Genomic DNA, 20000 nt, shown 5'->3' on the forward strand with positions numbered 1-20000 from the left:
TCATCAGAGCCGTTCAGGTTTCATCTGCAGATGATACCAGAGAGAGCAGAGCGGTTACTGTGTGTGCACGACGCTGCAGAGATTCAACTATGTCAAACTGTATGAACACTTCACAGAGGTCAGGTTTAACTTTTTATAAAAACGGGGACAGCCCTATGTTCCCACAGCCCTATGTTCCCACAGCCCAATAGTCCCACAGCCCTATGTTCCCACAGCCCTATGGTCCCACAGCCCTATGTTCCCACAGCCCAATAGTCCCACAGCCCTATGGTCCCACAGCCCTATGTTCTCACAGCCCAATAGTCCCACAGCCCAATGGTCCCACAGCCCTATGTTCCCACAGCCCTATGGTCCCACAGCCCAATAGTCCCACAGCCCAATGGTCCCACAGCCCAATGGTCCCACAGCCCTATGTTCCCACAGCCCTATGTTCCCACAGCCCAATGGTCCCACAGCCCAATGGTCCCACAGCCCAATGGTCCCACAGCCCTATGTTCCCACAGCCCAATGGTCCCACAGCCCAATAGTCCCACAGCCCAATAGTCCCACAGCCCAATGGTCCCACAGCCCTATGGTCCCACAGCCCAATGGTCCCACAGCCCTATGTTCCCACAGCCCAATGGTCCCACAGCCCAATGGTCCCACAGCCCTATGTTCCCACAGCCCAATGGTCCCACAGCCCAATGGTCCCACAGCCCTATGTTCCCACAGCCCAATAGTCCCACAGCCCAATGGTCCCACAGCCCAATGGTCCCACAGCCCTATGTTCCCACAGCCCAATGTTCCCACAGACCAATGTTCCCACATTTCTAATATTTTTCTTAAAATTAGGCCCTATGTTAGGGTTAGGGTTACATTCCATCTGTAGTCCATTGCTACTGGATAAAAGGTTGGGTGTAATTGGCTACCCAACTGGGAGAAAGGGGGATAAAATCTGATACAAATTTATGAAAAAGCAGTCCCTCCAGAAAAACGTGATTATGCGATCGCATAATTCAGTGCATAATCAGCCAAAGTCCCAATATTTATGCGGGGGCCGCATTTTTGTCAAATACGCCGGATAAATTGTCGATTTCCGCGCAAAATATGCTGGGCTTGCATGATTTCATAATCCCCGCATTTTCGTTGCAAAAAAGTCACACATATATCTTAGCAGAAAGTTGAAAAATGTTGCGTTTACTTCACACAAGAGCAGCCATTTTCCCCTGTTGCCATGGGAACGTTATGAAGTGACGTAATTACGCGACGTGAACATCATCGAAAAGCTGCAAACCCCGCGATGAAGCCATGATGAAACCGCAGTTTTTGCAAGTTCCCGCAATTTTTGCAAGGAAATGTGGGAACATAGGGCCTAATTTTGAAAAACATCTTAGAAATGTGGGAACACAGGGCTGTGGGAACATAAACACGCTCCCATAAACACTACCTGTTGTTTATTTTCAAAGAAGCAGATTGGTTTATTGATTTCCAGGGTTTTTATGTCACTATGAACCCAAAATGTGTTCTTGTGGACTTTCAGATTTACATGTGTAGTTCTGACTATGCAGCTTTTAGATGCAGCGTTGACGGTGGTTAGTAGGGATGGGGATCGATCATTTTTATTGATATTGATAGCATTTTCCAGACTGCTCCACGATCCGAGCCTTTATCAATACCGTTATTGATACTTTTCTCTTATTTGGTGGAAAGACGAGACGACAAATTCTTAATCTTAACAGAACTAGTATTGCTTTTATTGCAAAAACTGAGTCTGTGACTGTTTGATTTCTTCTGTCTCTGTTGTTATTGAGCTGTTTAAGCGGTCCACAGAGCGGTGATCTCGGTAGCCAGTCCAACTATGTTTTGAATGATTTGCAGTGGGGAGGCTAACCTTTACCTATATTCTTTACGCACGCATTGTGCTCGTAAAAATTTTTTCCGGTTCACGAACGTATTTATTTTTTAGACATAACGTCATATGATCCACTAGTTTCGATAGCAGTATCGATAAGCTCGGACCTTATTGATTTTCGGATTTTGAGAAATTTGGAACCGGGTCCTTAATAGAACTGGGTGTGGAGACCCATCCCATCCCTAGTAGTTACACAAATAACCGGAGCTCCCTGATCTTCCGGGAAGCCTACAGTTTAATACTGACGCATTCATTTAGGAGTGTATACAAACACCGTAATCCTAGGTGTCGGGTTACTGAAAGTTAATTCACACTTTCCAGCCAATCAAAATCAAATATTTAGGTATAAAGCCAAAGGAAGTAGAGGTGGTGAGGGTTCCCCATCTCCCACAATATCTTATATCAATTATTATGAGTTCCTGTGGATCCAGATCCCAGTTTCCAGTCTCCACATTAACAATTATTGTGAGCGCTATTTTGTATAATGTTTCATAATATTATAACTGACAATTTTAAACTATACAATTTTTATATTATAATATTGACTGGATGATAACGTACGAGCCTGTCAAGATGCCATATGCATTTTTGTATGGACACCAAACAGCACTGTTCTGGTTTAATATTTCACAATAAGTTTGTCTAATATGTTCCAACTGTTATGGAGAACATCGATCACAAACAGAAGAAGCATTAAAGAGCAATAAAAAGCTAAAATGCAATTAGACTGCAAAAATGACAAATCAAATATTATTATTCAAATTGTTTGTAATGTCAATACAACTTCGGAATTTTCCAAAATGCTTTATGTTTTTCTGCCTTTGGAACATGGCCCTGATATATTTCATGAAACCATTTAGAAATATTGTACTTGGCATAACAATGAAAAATGTAAACAATGCAATCAATCGCCTGAAATTCCAAACATGTCTTGGTTTTGAAAGTGACATCACGTCCACGAACCATATTTCATTCTTCAGCAGGCTCATTTCCTGGAACTGTTTTTCCACATAAAATGACAAAAGCTTTGACTCATAAAGCAACAACTTCAGGATCATTTCTCAGAGTAATTAAATCTCCTCGGCCCTCTTAAAACTCGCTCAGTTACACCCATTTCTGTCATCATCCTGCAAGATGTAAAATCCCTCCGTCAAAAAAATGTATTTAATATATATATATATATATAAAATTTAATAGTTATTTCTCTGTAAATAGTGCAACTTATTATAACTTCAGTAAAAGTGTAAAAAAAAAAGATTGTAATCCTAACTGAGTGGGAAGAAAAAGGAGCTGTACAGTGATAAAAACACACACCCTTCCGGCTAAATAAAAAATAAATACCCACACACACTGGCATCGTGCCAGTCTTGACTCCAACAGAGTGGGAAATCGAGCTTAAAATCAGGATGAAGAGGGACAAGAAGAGAGACGCTGAGAGGTGTCACAAGGCAACATGTGGGACTATTACTGAACCTTTTTCCACTTTAGTGTATTCGTCTGATCATGTGTGGGGGCGTGTGGCGTGCTGGTTAGAGAGGCCCTGAGTGTGATGTGATGATTATACGGACTGGAAAGAAGGGAAGGGCTACACATGTGTCCATTTTTAAAACATTGTGTAACGGCCATGTGTTGGGTCGCCAAGGATTTTTTTTTTGGCCAGTACCCAAAAATCTTGAGAGCTGATGTCAGTAAACCAAGATGCTCTGTGGTGTTTTAATACCAAAGGAAAGAGACAATAGAGGGAAGGTCCGATGTCTCGCAGCAGTGCTGACTCTTGTTAAAGGGTCGGTTAGCCAAAATTACCACAAAATGGACTTTCTCATTCCTGGGTTTCCACCAGTGTATTGCAAGCCTGGCGGCCCACCGGGCCTAACGCAGCCTTCACATTGGCACAGTAGATACGGCTGCGAAATGACCGGAAGTCATTCATTTCTTATGGAGATTCGCAGAGAGATCGCATGCGAATGGCGTCCGAACCGGTGCAAACGGGTTAGGTGCGAAAAAAAATCATCCGGGTGAGTTAAAAAAGTTGAACTCGTACGACAGGCAACGGATGGTTCTTATCCGACAATCCGAGCGGAAGTTAGCGTTGCTATGGTACAGATCAAATCTGAATTCTTAACTTTTAATAAAATAAATAATGATTTCATAACGATATGTTGTCATGTAATTTTTAAATTTTCATGATTTCCTAATGTTATTAGGGCAGTTAATACGATACCTGCTATGGCTAAGTTGTTTGGCAACAGACATCAAACCTTATACCGCTATATCACATTTATTTGACCTGACATATCAACATCTTGGGCAACTTTTCTCCACGCAGCAGCCTTTCTGTTTATATCTCTATAGCCCTCAGATGAGAGGTCATAGAGAATTGGACATTCGGACACTGACAGAATGAGTCATTCTAGTCTCTCCGCCATTTCTTTTCTACTCGCTTCCGACGCTTTCAACGGTGTAGTACTACGTCCACTGGGGGCGGAGCTGATTTCAAGTGCCAGTGTGAAGGAGGCGTAAGTTGCCCCCCACTAAGCCATTTTTTAAAACTACAGTTACAGAGGGGCGGCTCCGTGGGAAACTTACATGTAGTCCTATTTTCAAATTTCCAGTTAGCTTTAAGCACTGACATAATGGAGGGCCATATAAAATCTGTCTTATGACTTTTTTAAATTCTCAATTTCGCGATTCCTTCCATGATTCTGTTATCACAGAAACTATTGGGCTAATTAATGCTCCGTGACTGGCCCCAACCGGGCCCTCATCGAAAAAAGACACTTGCCACGACCTAAACAACTTTTCTGGGGGTAACCCTGCATTCACCTCTCGTGGTACCTAGCCTTGCAGATAGTTTGGTTATGTTTGCTTTCATCCATCGCTCCATCTCAATTCATGGGTATCATTAGTTTTTTTCTTTTCATTGAGACTGTTGTTCCCTGAAAAACACCCACATAAGTTGTTTGTTCAAGCAGCAATTACGACTCATATTAGGATGTAAGATGACGATGTATAAGAGCGCCAAATTCCGTGCGGGAAAGGATGGGTTTGAAAATATAAAAGCCTTCAGAAGTAACGTCAGATTTTAACCCAGGCCACAATGTTTTTTCAAAACTTAACTAAGTAGTGAGTTGAATAAGGAGGTTGCGCTTCGACAATGGAGATTCTTGGTGGAGTGCTAAACCCAAAATCCAATAAGCATGTGTGTAAGAAAAAGTGTAGCACATCACAAATTCCACAAAGTTAAGGAGGACAAAATACCCTCATTTCACTTATTTAAACAGGCTCACAATTGCAATAAATCAACGCTGACCCATTTGGGCACAAAGCCTTCTTCAGAGCGGTTAACTAAGTAGTTTATGTGCCTAACTGCAACCATTTTTACAATGTAAACTTGTTTAAAACTGTGACCGTTACATTCTCTGGCTTAAATATGAGGACGGAGAACGCTCCTGTGGGTCGTATTAGAGGGTAGCAACAAACCACCTGTATCATCGTATGGTTTGGAGTAGAGCCCTGCGCGGGACTGTTTTCTTCATCCCGCTCCCGGCGAATTTCTGACCATTACCGCCCGCACCCGCATCGTGTGTGTTACACTCCCGCCCGCTCCCGCAATGTGTACGTCCACTCCCGTATGAAGGTAAATATGGTGCAAAAAGGGAGAGCTTGTAGAATACAATGTGAGAACTTGCAGAACAAAAAATCTGAACTTGTATGTTAAAATTTGCACTTGTAAAAATTTAATTTGCACTTGTAAAAATAAAATTTGCACTTGTAAAAAATATTCACACACATGTGATCTGAATTTGAAGTCATACAAAGAAAAAAAACATGAGAGCTTGTAAAAAAAATCTGAACTTGTAAGTTGAAATTTGCACTTGTAGAAAATGTTCACACACCTGTATTCTGAATGTGAAGTTACAGAAAAAATATTCACAAATGTGTAGATTGATATTTACATGAACACAATGACAGCTGCAAACTTATTATTAGTATTATTACTAATGCAACATTTACTCGTATACTTTTTTTTTTACTCTGGTTCATTTTCCATCACAACCACACAAGTGATTACAACCTCTCGAATCTGTCACTGCAACTTCACATATGTGCTCTCTCGCATCACAAAGTGGCGAATCTGCGCACCTCGACTTTCACAACACTCTTGACGATACATTTGGTGCAAAACTAATTTGTACCTGTGGAGCTCTGAGCTAACAGAACGGGAAAAGCAGGGTTTCTATCGCCAGATGAGGGACAACTCTGTCTGGCTTATTTATGTAGCATGGAAACTTGGTGGAATAGCATGCTAGCGTTAGCTAACTAGCAGCCAGCCCGCTTCTAAATAAATACCTTTTAATTGTCTAAACATTTTTAACAGTCAAACTAAAACACTGGCGGTGAGCTCCACGGCCTGCAGCCGCAGACGGACCGTCATCATCGTCATCATCGTCATTACAAGTTCAGATTTTTTTTACAAGCTCTCATGTTTTTTTTCTTTGTATGACTTCAAATTCAGATCACATGTGTGTGAATATTTTTTACAAGTGCAAATTTTATTTTTACAAGTGCAAATTAAATTTTTACAAGTGCAAATTTTAACATACAAGTTCAGATTTTTTGTTCTGCAAGTTCTCACATTGTATTCTACAAGCTCTCCCTTTTTGCACCATATTTACCTTCATACTCCCGCCCGCACGCGCAAAACTCTGAGAATTTATGCCCGCACAATAATAGAGATGCATTGATGTTGTGTCTTCTCCCGTCCCGCATGAAAAAACACGTCATTTTATAGGTTAAAGAAGGCAGGTGCTTGCTGCTGTTAGACGGGGAGGAAGGAGCAGAAGGAGAGGGAGAGAGGGGGAGGAAGGAGCCGAGGATGAGGGAGAGAGGAGAGGGAGAGAGGGGGAGGAAGGAGCCGAGGATGAGGGTGGACGGAGCCTTGGCTCGGAGCTCCCCCGTCCTGGGAGGCTCAGACACGCTGGTGTCTGCTCATAGATGGCCTATACAGTATATACTCAGTCAGTATATATGTATATCTATGGTTTCTGCTGGCGTGGGGGGGTTCCAGGCTACATCCCGATCCCGCAGTGTTTTTTTTAGCCGCCCGCTCCCGCCCGCAGCAAAGTTAAAACCGCCCGCTCCCGCGAGATTTGTGTTGGGTCCCGCGGGACCCAATCCCAATGCAGCCCTCTAGTTTGGAGGACTTTCTTTTTACTCACCCGGTCTCCAGGTCTGACGAGTGGTTCCTGTTTGGTTCCCAGTTTGTGCAGCAGGTTGTAGGCCACCTTCACACTTCTGGACCACAGTTTTCCTGTTAAAGGCAGATGACAAGAATTATTATTATGGAACTATAGGCTATAAAGACTACAGGGAGGAAACAGGAACACTTTGTAGTAGGTTTGAAACGATCGATATAGGTTGTGTCCTGTGAAAAGAAAAAAATTCTCTGCTTGGTGGAAAAAAAGAATGACCTCATGAGTGCCCATGTGCAAGAAATTACTGCATTGACATGGCACTCAATGTTGAAACCCATTATTTTACCTCGCATGTGGACCGGTATGGAGATGATCACACAGATTTCATAACATCCAGCAAACCAAACCCGCCTCATGACTGTGGAGTAATTGGATCCATGTACAGTGATACTTTACACACAGAGACACAACCACAGCACATTAGAGGACGTCATACAGGCCACAGCAGTATATAATTACCATGATAAAGAGTTTGGTATCTTGACGAATGTATCTAGTTTTAATTTCATGCAGCTTTAGGAACAATTACCTCTTCTTCTTTTTTTAAAGAAACATTTAAGAAACAAGTCCTGAATGTTCACTTCACAGACAAAATACCTGCTGCTTGATACAGACTTCTGTATGTCTATTATATAATCTTTCCGATCGGTTTCATTTCACCCACCAGGCACATTTGGCTGTGTTCATTAATGCAGCGACTCACAACAATAGAATCAATTTCCATCCTTTGCTTTTTGTTCATCCTAATTCAGACTGGCAGACGCAAATACTATGCATGAGTAATCCAGCATGAATTCCTCATTGTTTTTCACGCTATGAGTGATGAATGAGGTTTTCTGATGCTTGTCAGAGCTAATGAATTGAAGAAAAGGAAAGCTTTGGGATCCCATGAGGAAAATAGACGATTAGGAGAGAAAAACTACATGAATGGCAAAGAAAGGCAAAGAGTCAGTGATTCAGTGACAGAAGGTGTGACTACAGTTCATCAAAATGTGTAATTTAAAGAAAGAACTTAAAGCAACATGTAACTATTTTACCTTAAAAGATCAGCCTCAAAATCATTTTGATGCTACTCTGACCATAATAGGGAGAATGGTCTCTGTAATTCCCACTCCGCCTGTTCTCGCACTACGTATAACTTTGGCGAACGGGTCGGATCCAGGTCCCCCCAGGAAATGTGCCAGGTTTTTGCCAATTTGACATAGTCGATAAAGAGTATAATGAAAACTTCCATGTCCGTCACGTGGTGCCATGGGGCCCCAAAAAGACTTGCGTTACAACTGCGACCGTTCCCCAACGTATAACGACATGTTTGAAACTGTGACCGTTACGTTCTCTGGTTTAGGGTGCGTTCACACCTACCTCGTTCAGTCCAGACTTTTCAGTCCGCGGTCTGGACCAAACAGACAAAATTAGGTCAGACCAGAAGAGTTGGTCTGGGCCCAGATCAAACTGAACCATGGTCTGGTTCCTTTCTAGTGTTAAAGCTATTTTTGGATGGTCAGGACTTTTGGATCAAATACAGGATGCTCTGTCAGGCTATCATAGCCCGGAGAAGCTCCTTTAAGAAAAAGGTCATTGCTTAGTGTGTACGTGAGAGAGAGAGTGACGGTGTCAGCACTCAGAGCAGAATAGAATAGTCTTCATTGTCATTGTACATGTACAACAAAATTGAATATTATTTTTTTTTACTGTTATTTTGCACTGAGAGGACTGCATCCAATTTCGTTGTATATAAATAGTTTAAAAAGTAAAGTTAAAACACAAAACACAGGCATACCACACAAATAAGACATTCGCTGCATGAGTCATCCTTAAACTCAAAAGGCATTAAGTTTAATTATGGCTCTTGGATAAAAACTGTTTTTCATTTTTCAGCAGTTCAAACAGAGAGCGCTCAGGGTCAAATGGATCGTTGAGTATGCTCTCGGCTATTTTAAGGCAGCGATAGCTATAACGATCATCCAAGCAGGGCAGAGGATAGTCAATGACTTCAGATGTCTGCTATCAGAGAGGAGAATATATTAGAAGTTTACTTGTTTAAGTGGCAGTAAATGCACAGCGTAGGTTTCAGTTTGTCTCTGATAAATGCTGCAGCTCTTCAAAACCCAATTAACGTTCCGTGTGTCTTGCTTCTCAACAACGCAACAAAACAGAAAGAGGAGAGCAGCAGTCAGAAAAAAACTCACAAAAACTTCGACACCAGGGAGAAGATACGAGAGGACGGGGAAACCCGTCTACAAACCAATCAGTTACAAGTACCGGGAGACGCGGCTCACATACTGTATGTGATGACGATGAGGACGTAGGTATGTCACGTAAAGGTCTTTAGTGCGGTGGCATAACTGGTGGCAGTGGTGGTGATGGCGCAGTGGATATGACACCTGCCTTTGGTGTGGGAGACCTGGGTTCGATTCCCACTGCGATACATCAACCAATGTGTCCCTGAGCAAGATACTTAACCCCTAGTTGCTCCAGAGGCATGCAACCTCTGATATATATATAGCGTCATCTAAATGTAATGTAATGTAATAACTGCAATGTGAAACCAAAACTAACTGGGTGAAATATATACAATGTAACAAAAACTTGAACCTTTGTCCAGACCTTGTTTTGGACTTTCAGGTGTGACAAAACCCTTAGATACGAGGACGGAAAATGCCCCTGTGCGTCGTATTACAGGGTAGGGATAAACAGCCTATATCGTCGTATGGTTTGGAGGACTGGTTGGATATCCATGGATTGCAGGAAACAAACTACTGCACTGACCCTGAATCAATTTTGGGAAGAGGATGCCTCCTTCAGCAGTAATAGTGGGCACCCTGGAGATGAAAAGCAGCCATCCTCCTCCAGCTGGAAAACATGTTCAACAATCAGAGGAGAGGATTCCTGCTGGCATTTTAGAAAGAATCTCTCCCGCTGAACTGCAGAGGAGTCCAAATCAGAGAGCTGCAGTTGTAATCACAGTGTTTCTGTGCAGAGGTCTGTTTTTTTTTTTTTTTAGGATGACGTTACTCAACCAACCCATGAAAGGCCCATCCAGCAGCCTTTTATCCTCTGAAACTGAGGAGAAGGAGCAGGGAACTGCCCAATCATCCAGTTTAATTTAATTGAAAAGGTCACTTTTGTGCTGAAATTAGATACTGTCCATTTGAGAGCCGCAGCTACTCTCAGAAAATGTCTCCGAGAACAAAACGGAGACAAAACTGGTTCTTTCTGAGAGACAGTAGGTCGCATACTGAGCCATCTTGTTTGACAACGAACAATATCTCGGACACAATGAGTGATACATTTCAACTTTCTTTTTATGAGACTGATATAGAGGAGTAACAGATACAAGCTTCAAAGTTTAGGAAAATGAAAACTGTATGAATTTGAGTACAGACGTCAACAGTACACTGTTCATCAAGTAGACAAGACACTGTAGCTTAAGTGGACTAATGCAACGCATTCTCATGGATTCGTATGATATCCTACGAAAACTTATGCATAACAATTCGTATGATATCTCACGAAATTATGACGACCGCCAGCCGGTCATGTGACAACTGTCTTGTGACTCCGACAAGTCCCATGACAGTTACGTTTAGCGGTCGTTATAGTTAAGTTTAGCCGAGGGAAAGGGGACTGTAAGCCAGGCTTCGTACCGAGGTTGCAGTTAAGTTCAGCAAACAAAACATGACGTCCTGCGATGACGACAGTCAAGTTTAGACACCAAAGCGACTAGTTAAGATTAGAAAAAAAGATCGTGGTTTGGGTTAAAACAGCGGTCCCCTTAAAGGTACACTGTGTAGGAATTTCTCCCATCTAGCGGTGAAATTGTATTTTGCATTCAAACGAATAGTGCTCTCTAGCGCCTCACTTTTTCAAATGCGTGTTGCAACTACGGTAGCTGTTATGTACCAAGAAGCTATGACAACATGTCTTCCAATTTTCGCTTTTTTGGCGACGAGGATTCCTTCTCCTGTGGCTCGGCATAAGTCTGATCCTCCATTATGAACTAAAGTGCAGTGCAGGCTTTCAAATTTGCCGGAGCAGTGACAAGCGCGTCTCACTGATCTCCTTCTCCGTTTCAGCTGGTCTCAGTCCCGTGACGCTGGCTCTGAACGTAAACGCGTTGTGGATTAGCTAGACAGGTAGGCTAGTGCTTTATGTCCCTCTCAGCCATTATAGTTTTTCAAAATGGTGGAACGACATGGAAGCCTCCTTGGACTTGCCCGTCCAATGTAAATACAGATAAGAAATTCTTCGCTTACGAGGATAAGTCAGATCATTGGCAGAGTTCATTTTACACCAATGAGGACATATTTATGAATGAAGACATTGATTTTAGCTAATAAAATACTTAAAACACTACACAATGTACCTTTAAGTAATACTCCTTGGACACGAACACCCGTTTCCCGGGTGACAGTCTTGTGTTTTCCCCTTAACTTCTTCTGGGTCACAAACTCTTAAAAGCCCTGTATTTTATAACCCACCCACCCATCCATCCCAACCTCCTCCCTACGCAGCGGCAGTCAATGTGGGGCTTACAGTACGAAATACGCGGAATACATATGAATGACAGTGCTTCACTTTTCATAGCTATATGTACGAATGGTCGGGCTGTTCTCATGAACCGTTCGTACAAATAGCTACGAAAAGTAAAGCACTGTCATTCGTACAATGGGTGGATAAATGGGTCATAAAACACAGCGCTTTAAAGCCATGGAGCGGAGTTCAATTCCAGGGGAAAACAAAAGACTTTCACCCAGGAAATGCGTGCTATTTGGGAGTGTTTTAATTCAATCTTTTTCCTAAACTTAACTAGTTGTTTTGGTGCTTAAACTTAACTCTAATGTCCGTCGAATTGACCAGCAGCTGTTCAAAATCTGCGTGGCTTTCTACATAACTAGCCGAAACGAGGGGGCTAGGGGGCTAACTGTTAGCATGCTAGCGCTAGCATGCTAGCTCATTCTCAATGGCAAAACACTGCTACAACACACACAAATTCACCCTAATCTACAAAATAAATTGTATAGAACTACTTACATGTCCCTGTTCTGCAGGTATTCCACGCAAAGTTGGATGTGCGCCCTCGTTTAGAAGAAGTCTCCCGGCTAATCCTGCCTTGTACTACTGAAGTTGTAGAAACAGCTAGCTAGCAATTGTGAGCCTTACCTAGCTACTGCGCATGTGCGACTCCCAACAAAGATGTTCCAGCAGTGAGAGGTCTCACTCTGTAGCTAAAACAGAGACCTGAACACAGGGTGAAAAGAGGAGCTGCAGCAATGTGCAGTACAACAAAAATATGGTGTTTTTTGAAAATCCAACCATGTAAACCTATTCTGATAAAATCTCAAATTACAATTATGAACCTGAAAATGAGCATAATATGAGCACTTTAAAAGTTAGACCCGACAAGGCCGAGCCTGACGAGTACGTTTTGATTGACAGCTTTTTAAAAGCCCGAACCCGTTTACAGCCCGACATTATTCAAATGTGTGAACGCACACAGCTCTTTTGCCTTTTGTCAAGAATGAGTCATTTATAAAAATTTTTAACATAATTTATTCATTATTCATGACTAACGGAGGCTATAGGCCACTTGGAAGTTGGAACAAAGAAATAAAATAAGTCCTCCAGAGCCCAGCCTCCGTTTCACCTCCTCAGCATCCATTTTCGCGCTAATCGAAACGCATCACCTGACCACAACCGCGCAACCCTGAGCGCAAGCCACACCCATCAGGTCCCGTCGGGTCCCGTCGGGTTCGGACAAAGATCTTCAGCTCTACTGGGAAGTTTATTGAGGGCCGTTTTAAAAGGTGGCGATGTGATGAAGTTCTTTCTAGCTTGTAGTTTAGAGAAAACACTTCAAACAAAAGCAAATGTACACACAGAGGAGAATCAAAGAAAGAGATCAAAGCACAACACAAGGAGCTTTAAATGTTCATGTCCAAACGTCTTTATCGAACAATTTGATGATTTGCTGATAAATACCATCAGCCGTCAGGATCAAAGCTCCCTGAGACACTTTTGTTTGAAACTTTTTCTTTAACATGAATAGAAAAAAGATGTTTCTCTCCTGACAGTTACATGAGGTTATCTGCAGTGCAGCGTGGCGAGGGTTGAGTTTAAGGACAGCGGGAGAACCCGGTATCAAGAATTCTCTCTGTTCTATGGAGGGGGGGGGGGAGAGAAGAGTTGACGACTTGAAGAAACAAAACAAGTTTGTCCTTGTCGGCCGACATCAAAGGGAAAGACACCGCAGGAAAGGAAGATAAAGGAAGATAGAGATTTAGATTCAGATTCAGCACCGCACACCGCACACACACACACACACACACACACACACACACACACACGATCTCACCATGTTGTTGTCTCTCCGGTGGGGGACTCCTGAGTGCTGGCTGAAGACATTTCACAGTCTGGTGAGCACATATATCGCCTTATCATCGGCTGCAAGCTCACTCCTCACAAATCAGTTTGTTCGGTGTCTCTCTCACACACACACACACACACACACACACACACACACACACACACCACACACACACAGTACGCCTATTTGCAGACAGCTGATGCAGGGATAAAGTTGAGTCTGGTTAATGTTTGCGCGTGTGGGAGTTTACAAGTACTGTTCTTTAACTACAACTTTTTTTTTACACTAGATCATTTCTACTTTTCCTTTCACATGGAAATATTTACATTTCACTACATGCATCTGACGGCTAGAGATACTTCGGTTTAGTATGAAAGAGTTTGTGAAGAGTTAACCCCAATCCTAAGCCTTTACATTCAACATGAGATCATTGGATTAAGAAAAAAGTCTCCAGGGCGCCCGGATAGCTCAGTTGGTAGAGCACGCGCCCATATGTAGAGGTTTACTCCTTGACGCAGTGGGCCCAGGTTCGACTCCGACCTGCAGCCATTTGCTGCATGTCACCCCCCCCCCGCCTCTCTCCTTTCATGCCTTCATCTGTTCTGTCAAAAATAAAGGCCAAAAATAATCTTAAATAAAACAAACGTCTCTAATGTCACCTGTCTGTTTCCCTTATTATTATTTTCTTTAATTCTTTCCCTAACTTTTCATTTGTTCTTTGGTTCTTTTCTCTTTCTCTATTTTCATCTTTCTTTCCATTCCTTGTTCTTTCCTTCTAGTTTCTTCTATTTCCTCTTCTCTTTCCGTTGCTTCTCTTTTGACCTTTTTTTCCATTCTTTTCTCCCATTTCCCTTTCTTCACTTCAGTTCCTTTTCCCTCTCCTTCTGGTTTTCTTATTACATTTTATTCCTTCTGTTTTCCTTCTTCTTTTTCAGTCGACTTCCTCTCCTTTTTTTGTCATATTCTCTCTGCCTCCCTTCTTCCCGGCCTTTTTTCTTTCCCACTTTCTTAAATATACTTTTCTTCTTTAACTGATCTGAAAGCATGAAAATCCTCAAAAATGGGGATACAGGGGCGCCCGGTTAGCTCAGTTGGTAGAGCAGGTGCCCATAGATAGAGGTTTACTCCTCGACGCAGCAGGTCCGGGTTCGACTCCGACCTGCGGTCCTTTGCTGCATGTCATTCCCCCTCTCTCTCCCGTTTCATGACTGCTGCTGTCCTATCAAAATAAAGGCTGAAAATGCTAAAAAATAAATAAATCTTACAAAAATAAATAAATGGGGATACAGCAAATTAGAACTCCAATATCAAATAAAAACACCACAGCCAGCTCCAACAGGTTGATGAAAAGCTCATAAATGGATCTTTGCTTTGAGATGATGAACTTGCAAAAGTCTACTCTACATAGACGTAATTTACGGGGCGGTTCAAAATTGGGCTTTTCCCGAAGTTTTTGTTTCTTTTTAAAGATTTCATAGCTTTTTATAACATTTTTGCTGCTTTTTTTAACATTTTTTTTTAACATTGAGTTTTCTGTGCCTTTTTCGAGGTTTTTTTGACAATGTTTGGAAGTTTTTGTCGCCTTTTCAAGTAATTTTTGGATACTTTTCTCGAAGTTTGTGTCTGTGTTTTTTTTTTGTTACGCTTTTTTTGTCGCTTTTGGCGTTTTTTTTTTTCTTTTTTTGAGTTTTTTTCGCCCATTTTTGATGTTTTTGCGCTTTTTCCAATACATGCAGACTAGAGTGCGGATTGGGCCGCATTTTTCTGTCCAAATGAACTGTCCCGGCCCGCGTCCGACAGAGCAGTAAGCGAGCCTGGCCCGAGCCTGACAGGCATTCAGATATTCATGTCCGAGCCCGACCCGAGCCCGACACAGTTAAAATCCAATTTTTTTTCTCATACTAATGACACATGTATGTGTGGAAAGCCCGATTTTATTAAGCAACTGTAGGAAGGCATTCGGAAATGTCAACAGATGAGCGCATCAGCGCACACGTGGCAACAAGCGCACGTTAACACAGGCGCGCCCCTACATAATAAGCTGTTTTAGATTTAAAATGTTAATGTCTTATCGCGCTGATGTAACCGAGCCCAACCCAAACCTGAACATCATTTCTAAATATCTGTCCGAACCCGGCCCGGGACCCATCGGGATCCGACGGGCTCGGTTCGGGTATCCATCCTCTAATGCAGACATGTCCCGGGAACTCCCTAGATCAGGAGTGTCAAACTCATTTTCACTAAGGGCCACACTGGAAAAAGAGAATCACATAAAGGGCCAGACATGTAAAGGTTACTGACTTGCTTTTGTTTCATTGAAAAAGTAAAATATCTTTGACTGTATTCCTGCATGTCGCTTTTTTTTTTACATCGCTGCAGCGCTGTAGTCATTTTTGTATGTTTTTTTACAACTTCTTTATGGCTTTTCTCTGTTTTTGTCACCTTTTAATTTAAATTGTCGCCTTTTTTGACATTTTTGTCGCATTTTCTGACATTTTTTATGCATTTTGTTGCATTTTTGTCGACATAAAGCCCTACAAAAGTCAGCAAAAATGTTCCTTAGCCATCATAGAATTTAGCAAATCAAGCAAAAATAATGATCTTTTTTTGTTTTTACAACAATGTTTCTGCCTAAATATGAAGGAATTTCTGAGTCTTAAAGTCGGCAAATCTGCCAAATTCTGCTTTGAGTGTCACGTAACTGCAGTTAAAAAAAACACTTTCCCGTGTTTTTGGTTTTGGCGCACAACTAAGCGGTCCAAAATCTATTGTGAACCTAAATGGATATGCGGGCCGGATCATAATCTGCAAGAGGCCGGATTTGGCCCGCGGGCCTTGAGTTTCACACGTGTGCCCTAGATAGTTGGAGATCTCAACCCCTCCCCCCCAATGTTGAACCCAAAGTTACGCCCTTGACTTTACTTCACAATGAATACTTTTGACACTTGAAAAAGTTTTACTGTTAATATTTAATACTTTACTTTTTTTCCTTGTACTTTGAAGTGTTTTTCACCGCCATTCTGGGACAAACTGTAGTTAGAAGTAAAAGATGTGAGTACGTCTTTAAGCTCTTGTGCATATGCGTGCATGGCTGTGTGATGTAAATGTGTGTGTTTGCGTGTCCTCTCGGTGTCTCTCCATTCTCTCCGCCGTGCAGCGCGGCCGCCCGCCTCTAAACTCATGAAAACCTGAGGGAAGCAACTCTGCTCACTGTGGCTAAATCTCTTCACGCCCTCCGGACCCGAAGCCATTGTCTCCGCTGTCATTCGGGGGAGACGAACAACCAGGCTCTGCAGCCCTCAGCTAGTGAACTAAAGAGTTTGTTCCAATTTGAATACAAACCTAAACTGTGGCACTGAAGCGGGAGTCGGTACGTGATGTGATTCAGCTGCAGCGAATTTGTTCAGGGAGCTGGGACGATGGCAGCGCTGCTGTGTGTTTGTCTGCTCACTTGTCGCCGCTAGATTGACTTTGTTTTCTGATAGATGAAATACTAATGGTGGGTTTATACTTCTGTGGAAGGCAGTCGTTGCCTCTGGCGTAGGAATTTATACTGCAGTGTCAGATTTCACCCGTTGATATAGCCTCCCCCCACAAGTAGTGTAATATTTCTTTAACTACATAAATTACCACAATTGTGTTCACATTTTTTCACTTGATTGTGGCGAGGGGATGGTTTGTGGTGCGAATGGATTTCCTAGATCACGGTCATACAAAATCAAACGTGTTTGATATTGTCCTAAGTCTAAGGGCCCTATTTTTAACGATCCAAGAGCAGATCAGATGTTAGTATCTGTGCCAAACATTGCACTCTGGGATCCAAACTAAAGGTCTTAAAGGAATCCAGAGATTGAAGAAACAAGCACATGATTCAGATTTCACAAAATCATCGTCCAAGTTATGCAGCCATAACTTCTATGAATAAAAGCAAAAAGGAGTGAAAATCCCGTCAGCACAAAAGGAATAACACAAGTATGACCTACACTGACACTGGCTGTCCAGTGAGTCACTCAGGATATAATTCCTAAAAATAAAATAACTCGTTTAAAAGCATATTCTGGAAATCTGGGCCTTTGGGATAAAAACAAACAAACACTTTCCCTCCTTCTGTAGCAGAGCGGCTTTCTTGAAAGTGTCATTTTCACACTTATGCTAATGAGCTTAGCGCTCTGTCTGGCTGCCATTAGTGGAATTATGCTCACGCAGCGGGTGTTAAACATTGTTTGGTGCTTCAGTTAATCAGCTCGCGAGAGCAGACATACTGTATGTGCTGAAAAAACAGGAAGCAATTGGGAGGAAAAAACCTGCTGTATTCATATGTTACAAAGCAATTTTGTAGTATTGATCGTTATGTCATGACGGTATATTGACAACTTCACTATGATGATTGATATGAAAGTAATGTGGGCTGTCAGATATGTATGTTTTCATGTGAGAGAACTCATTTTTCATGATGCATATAGTTCAACTGCAACAAAAATGACTGGAAGCATTCATTATCAGCTGTTGACAGAAAATCGAGCAGGCTCAGATTCATATTTTTGATCCATAACGTGTTGATATTGGAGACTAATCATCAAACACAGCCCTGATTCATTTAACAATTAGATATCCAGGATGAACTCACTGAGGACATGATGCCATTTTTCAGCACAAACTCTCACACACACATCTGTAGCACAGACAATTGAAAACTGTCTGGTCAGATCTGTAAGCTTCTTTGCTCATTTACTGATCAGATCATTCCTAATTTCAATCACACCTTAGACAATTTAATTGAGCAGCATTTGAATGGCTGCCGGTGTTCGGGAAAGTTGGCTTCTTCCTTCAGTAGAAAAAAAAAATGGAGAACCTGGTTATATTTGCCAAATCCAAATACTTCAACATTGCCTCCTTCAGTTGCCCCTGTAATCCGAAAAATTTGGCAATAGCCACTACGGTCCCAATCGTGGAGTTTACATTGCAAAGTTACAACAATTCACCTATTTCACAAGAAAGGCCAAAAGCTAGAGAGAAAAAAAATACAATTGAGCTGAAAAGTGTTTTGTCTTCTATCGCGCCCCTTCCCAGAGTGACCCCCCCTGTGGCTACCTGACCCGATGAATGTGCAGCGAGGCTCTGCTTACCGTAGGTGAGCACGTAGAGCGGCTTGCCGTTGTTGTCCATGGTGGTGAGGCAGGGTGCCTTCGGAGAGATGGTACCCCACCTCTGCAGGGCCGCCTCCAGGGACGGGGGCCAGTTGGTGACCACGCCCAGCTGCTCGCCCCGCAGCAACACCATTTGGGCCCCCTCCGCCTTGGGCTGGTTGGGGTCTGGCTGCTGGACTGCAGGAGGATTAACGAAGAGGAGAGCGAAGAGTTTGTACATTTAAGGTTTCTTGACAATTTTAACAATTAATGCCAACCAGCCTCCAGAGAGCATATTCCAGTTTCTCACAACTGGAAGAACTTTTGACATGATAGTTATATGCACACGTACATGATAGAAAACACATTTGTAAAGCACTATTCTTTTTATTAAATTTTCCATGGTTTACTTACGTTGTCCTAATTATGAGTCAAAGTCTTCCTACTGTATGTGAGTTATGACAGTAGGCCTTAAAAATAACGGAGCATTGACTCCTCGTTCTTTTTAACCCTCTGAGGTCTAAGGGCATTTTTTCATACGTATCTTCCTAAATTCACCTTTAAGGGTATTTGCATATAACCTGATATCTTATATCAAAATGTTCAGAACAAACTCAGCTTTCTGTATAGTGAGGCCCAAATTTGTCCTAGAGCAATGGTCATAGGAAAGTCTGGCCCCAAATCTGAAAAGATGAAGTTCGATGTCTTTGAATCTCTATGAAAAACAAACCTTGACTAATGTGGATGAATTGTTTTGGTGCTTGAAATGAGTTTAACAAAGGTCTTAGATTAGCTAAACGGACAACGGACACGCAGGTCCACCAATAATACAGAGAGACAGATGACGAGCGTCACAAGCTATCTTCCCTGTCTCCGTATTCGCCGTGTGATTGACGCTTGGCCTGCCTATAAAAAGGACGTGGAAGCGGACATTCTGCCAATTCCGACAACATCTTAACCACATGTCTGCGCTGTATTATTGCTGAAATATTATTAGAGACATTAAATTAACAGTGTTTTGACGCACCCACGCGCCAGTCGTCCTCGGGGGGGTGGATGCTGTATCACGGAGACGGATCTTTGGAAGGAAGTTAACTTTTAATTAAGCAGAATACCATGTTGATACCAAGCTTAGTGTTTCCAACATTTGCTATTCATGCTTAAATTATGAATTTACTTCTGTCTCTGCAGCTTGTGATACTGGGAACACAAAGAAATATTCATCAGTTGGTCTCCGTCTTTGTCACATTAGGGAAAGGCAGCTCTAACAAGCTTGGCTCCAGTAATTCAGCTGTGTGGATCATTGTCCATGTTATCAAATGTTTTTCTATGTATTATCTTTTGAATGTCTAATTGAAATA

At 42.2% G+C, this 20000-nt stretch overlaps 1 protein-coding gene across 6 annotated transcripts in view; it reads right to left on the reverse strand.

Moving 5' to 3' along the window:
* Positions 1-20000, reverse strand: part of LOC116043966 (disco-interacting protein 2 homolog C) — a 270352-nt gene that overhangs the window by 72307 nt on the left and 178045 nt on the right. For all 6 annotated transcript variants that reach the window (XM_031291012.2, XM_031291010.2, XM_031291011.2 and 3 more), the window contains 2 exons: positions 18640-18837; positions 7111-7202 (listed from right to left, as the gene is read on the reverse strand). In XM_031291012.2, the coding sequence (XP_031146872.1) occupies positions 7111-7202; positions 18640-18837 (290 nt within the window). The remainder of the gene's footprint in view (positions 1-7110; positions 7203-18639; positions 18838-20000) is intronic.

Source organism: Sander lucioperca, chromosome 9 (genome assembly GCF_008315115.2).
Source record: "Sander lucioperca isolate FBNREF2018 chromosome 9, SLUC_FBN_1.2, whole genome shotgun sequence".
NCBI classification, from domain to species: domain Eukaryota; kingdom Metazoa; phylum Chordata; class Actinopteri; order Perciformes; family Percidae; genus Sander; species Sander lucioperca.